This window comes from Anticarsia gemmatalis, chromosome 18 (assembly GCF_050436995.1).
Source record: "Anticarsia gemmatalis isolate Benzon Research Colony breed Stoneville strain chromosome 18, ilAntGemm2 primary, whole genome shotgun sequence".
Taxonomy (NCBI): Eukaryota; Metazoa; Arthropoda; class Insecta; order Lepidoptera; family Erebidae; genus Anticarsia; species Anticarsia gemmatalis.
This window is the reverse complement of record NC_134762.1, coordinates 8,690,796-8,695,825: the sequence shown is the minus strand read 5'-3', so window position 1 is coordinate 8,695,825 and position 5,030 is coordinate 8,690,796. Positions and strand designations below refer to the sequence as shown.

At 35.2% G+C, this 5,030-nt stretch overlaps 1 protein-coding gene across 1 annotated transcript; it reads right to left on the bottom strand.

The window, feature by feature from the left end:
• Positions 1-1,427: 1,427 nt before the first annotated feature.
• Positions 1,428-4,680, bottom strand: LOC142980538 (uncharacterized). Its single transcript, XM_076125976.1, has 3 exons — positions 4,535-4,680; positions 2,057-2,288; positions 1,428-1,628 (listed from the first exon to the last, which is right to left on the bottom strand). Exons 1-3 carry the CDS (start codon positions 4,539-4,541, stop codon positions 1,463-1,465), a joined length of 405 nt encoding a protein of 134 aa, XP_075982091.1. The 5' UTR covers positions 4,542-4,680; the 3' UTR covers positions 1,428-1,462.
• Between the last annotated feature and the right edge of the window lie 350 nt (positions 4,681-5,030).

Genomic DNA, 5,030 nt, shown 5'->3' with positions numbered 1-5,030 from the left:
AAAACTGTTAAAGATTCGTTTATTTGTTTCACTAGATTGGTTGCTCTTTTGACAGATCAACATTCGTTTTTGGAGCAGTCGTTTAGAAATAGCAATTCAATTTGCGCTCACTGAATAGTTCGTTTTCATTCGTTTGTTATTCAAGGCTAGATTACTGTGGAATATTTAATAAGATTTTATTTAAATAATTTTTGAATGGAGAAAATAAAAATAATTATGTTTTTTGAATATTACCGAGAAAAAAGCCACATTATTTGGCAGTTGGAAACTATGTGGGAGTTTTCTTCTGGAGTAACTTTTACAACAGCATGTTCATTGAAGGTGTATGTTATTATCATAATAACAAAAAAAAATGTCTGCTACAAATACTTGGTGTTTATGTTTGTACAATTTTTGGCTCGTGGCACGACCCAAAAACATTTTGGAAACAGACCTTGTAAAAGAACCTATAAAAATCTGTTTTTGTATTCTTCGACTAACTAACAAAAAACAGCTAAAAAGGTCCAAAAGGAAAATATTTGAACACTTTTTTTTAGTAGGAGCCAAAAATCTAACCTACAATTTTACTACTCAGATCACCGTGACAGACAATCCCAAAAGGTCCAATTTTTCAAAAATACGCCCTACAGAAGAAACAATCCGAACTCGAATATTTATTAGAACAAAGTTTGAGGAACAAATGACGGCAATAACTTAGCCCATAGCCTGAAGCTTCAAAGAAATGACTTCGGTGCCGCAATCTAATTAATTAATAGACAAAACCTCGGGCGAATACTTAATGGTTCGTGTTACAGTAATGATGGCGAATTAAGCTGTTTTTACGAGATTAGTGAAAGCAGATATACTATAGACCTTTTTGGTTCTTCTGGATAAGTAGATTCTATCTCCGACGTCTTCCGCGTGAATTTACCGAGAGATTTCAAAATACATATTCTATTCATTTCATACTTAAGCCAAAAACACAATGTGTAATTTCATCGTAATACGTTTAGTAGTTTTGGCCTCATTGAATAACAATCATCTGAACAAACACCCAAACGTCCGCGTTTCAGTGCCGCAGTAAAGGTTGCTTATTCCACTCACCATTTACCGAACGGAAAGCGCAACCGGCTCTTGTTTATTCCTAGCAAATTAAATTCTCCAATATCTACATTTTATACCAGTTATTTACATACGTCGAATACGCAAAACGACCATATTTGGTAGGTAATATGCAATATTATAGCTCGATTCTCTATTACTATCGACTACCGACCTGTCTTCAAGAAATTTTATATGAAAATCTGATCAGCGCCTCTGACGGGTTTTGAACTATTCGTAGGAAATATTTTGGCAGTACATTCTACATGTCAAAATTTCGATACTCGACAGTACCGGTTGTACAGAATAGCGCTACTATACTAATGATTTCATGCAAAGCGATTGGGGTTAATATAAACTTTATCATTTAATTTTATAATATTTATAACAGGATTCGATACAAATGTGTGCAATCGTTGAACACTTTAGCCTTTTTGCAGACATCTTGTTTGTGTTGCGCTGCTTCTGCGTTCTCCATACAGCTGCTGCCGTAATCACTTAGTAGAATGTTCCGTTGATCTAACTGGTGCGCGATTTGAACGCGTTTCCTGTAACAGTTTAAATAATCATTATACGTAGTCCAAAAAGGAATGTACAGGGAGTGCAAGATTTATCTAAAGAATAAACGAAAGTGTATTACTAAAAAACTAGCCTATGCAAACAGGCAACCATCAGCTGCATCAGTCTGCGAGTGAATGAAGTTCTAAATTCTAAATCTCGTATGCCTCCGCCACCCGCTGAATTTACATACAAGGTTCTCTACTAGGTTGTTAGACTACAATAGTGACGCGTAATATCGCGCTATAGCTAAATATAAATCTAATGGTAGACTCAAAAATTGGTGGGTCTTAAACTTTCAAATGTTATAATTTCACTTAAGTACTCTGTAACACCTACTTTCTCCATTCCCCTAGATCTGTTGGGTGGTCGACAGTAGGTAGGTAATATAATATTAAAAACTTCACTCCATAATCACCTATAGATCTCCAAATTGATAACTCCCGTAGTACTCATAATGCCAAACTTCTTCAACACACAGTAAATGATGCACGGTTCATCAGACTCCTGCAGTTCTATCTTCTTGTACTTGGGGTACATTTCACTAAGACACTGACCGGCGACGATGTCACTCAGCTTGTCGTGAGCGTACATTACTGAGATGCGAGCGTAGGTTGTACAGGCTAATAGCAGCGTTAGTAGGAGTAGTTCTGAAAGAAAATGTTAGGTGTTTAATGCTTGATGGTTTTGTGGTCTTAAGGTGATCAGTGCCTCGATTCTCTACTACCATCGACTACCGACAACCAAACTGTCATCGAAAAATTTTGTATGAAAATCTGATCAGCACCTCTGACGGGTGACGTAGGAAACATTTTGGCAGTACATTCTAAATGTCAAAATTTCGATAGCTAGCCGGTTGTCGGTAGTCGATAGTGGTAGAAAATCGAGGTACAGTTGTGTATGTTTTGTGGTAATAGATTATTTTAGAGAGAAAGATATAGTCTTTTATTAACGTCATGGTCAAAACGTTAGGCTTTCTACACACATATTCGGTTCGGAACTATTTATCGAACAACAAAACCCGACTTGTCCGGCTTGTGCCGATAGGATTCATCTACACATATTTGGTTTTGTCGCCCGGTTAAGCCGATTAACCGAACCGAATATTAGTTAAATTTTCACCTCCTATTTTGATATAAATAAACCTAGTTACGTTATGAAACATGGTGTCGATAATCGTAATAACTTCCATTCTTAACTCTCCATTATCGACCAATATGGGTCAGAAGTGCATTTTATGTTTCAACCTTTGTTGAGTAGTTTTCTGAAGTACGCTTTCAAAGTATTTTTATTCAAAGGTAAGCACATATTTTATTAAAAATCCAATTTCACAAAATTAAACTGGCTTACAAGGAACTATGTACTAAAAATAAATAAGAAAGCAGGGTCCGCTTGTGTAGTATCTAATGAAACTCCAAAGGCTTTGATATGCAGAAAGAGTACGTTTATATTATGCAGGAATGTAATCAAAAGCCTTCAATGAAACGGTCCCGAAACGTGAGGAAGAAAATATGGTTTAATTTACATAGTCGTCACATAAAAATGCTAAAGAGATTCGATCAGCAATGAAAGTCGGGTAAAGTTTTTATAGGTTTTATTAACAAGATTATAAACATAAAAAAGGTGATACAATTATTTCTGCCATTCGTCTGGGTCTTTGTATGAGACGGCGTACAGTTGCGTGCAGTCGTTGAACACTTTTGCTTTTTTGCAAACATCATGGTCGAGATTCATGCCGTTGATGTTTTGGGCGCAGGTTTCACCGACATCAGAAATCAGTATTCTCGGGTCATATCTATGTATTGCTTGAACTCTTCTATAGTAGTTTTTAATGTTGATATACCCATCGTTAGTCATGATGCCGAACTTTTTGAGCACACAATGTATTATACAGGGTATGTCGTTTCTATCGATCCTTAAAGGGTATTTATACAACTTTCGTGGATACATTTCAGTGAGACAATTATCTGTTACTTTGTCACTGTTCTTGTCACGCGCGTACAGGATCGAGATTGGAGGTTCCGACTCCAAACTTGGTGAGAAAAACTTTGTTTTGTAGCTGTTCACTACGACGGCTATTGATAGGAATAACGTGAGAGCGAGTGTTTCTGAAAGGATTTGTACAATACACACAATTATAACTAAGTAAAAGAAACTTATTATTTTTCCGCAATTGGCAGTTTTCGCCAGTCTGATTGACCGGTATGTCATAGGTTCAATTCCCACATTTTGTAATTATGTTATTTCATATGAATACTTAGAGTATAAGTAGAACCGAATTATTTAAAGCTGTTGTCCTATGGGTACCTGAATTTACCAACTTTTTATATTTAAAATTGTACAATGGACATTTCAAAGGCATTTCAAAACTTCCAGCAGTTATTAATTCCTATTGAAGATATCTCTTGAACATTAGTCTAGATGATAAAAGTATGAAAAAGTTTATATTAAATAAAATTATCAAAACTTTTGGGTATCGCGAACGTAACGAAATGAAATTTCATCCTCTATAGAAATTTCATAAGTTCCGATTCTTAAGATTTAATCTAAAGTTTTGAATCGTTGCTTTGTGTTCAGATATTTCTTCAAATTTCTATAGCACAAGTACCTACTTTAGAACAATCTTAATATAATATTGACTATACATACATACCTGGCGGAAAATTGACTTAAGCGTCTGTTTACACTTTATTCGAAAGGATAACTATGACCTACCTGGAGGAGTAGAAAACCACTCAGGTTGTTACGTCACGGTAAGAGGCTGGACCGATTGAGGTATAGTTTGTATGGTTATAAATTACTTTCCAAGGTAGGACATAGGCTACCATTGTCCAAAAAAGGGCTACGTAGGTATTCGCGTATTTAATATAATTTATTATAATTAGTTTTCACTTACTTTCCATCGCAGAATAGAGGTTTAAAAACTGAGAAAATATCACAATTACGTCACGCGTAATACTGATTGAACATCATCACTCAAGCCCAACAAAATGACTGAAAGCTGAAACAGAACAAATCAGATATTTTTCTTCACAAACTGCAGAAATTGTATTGTTTCTAAATTCTCAGTGTAATGTTTTATATACTCTTACAATTGCGCATAACAATCGGCCATTGTTCCAAAGGCTTCGATAACGAATGAAAAACGTTGGTGCGACGTAACGTGAAAAATAACTTAAGCAACCAGGTGCTGGCTACGTAAAAGATCGCTTTTCTGACATTCTTGTACCGTAATTCTATGAAAGGTTTTATGGAATTAGCTTTATACAATGCAAAAGAATTTTTAAAGAACGACAGCTGAAATATTGTTAAAAAATTGGCTCCTTTTTTTCGTATTTTTATATTGAAAATCGTTACAATTCAGTTAACAATGAATCAAAATATACTCAAGT

Bases quoted from the DNA above. Each gene is read 5' to 3' on its own strand.
- LOC142980538 (XM_076125976.1), bottom strand. The intron at 1,629-2,056 runs GTGATTATGGAG...AAACTGTTACAG, and splicing joins ATCAATTTGGAGATCTATAG to GAAACGCGTTCAAATCGCGC.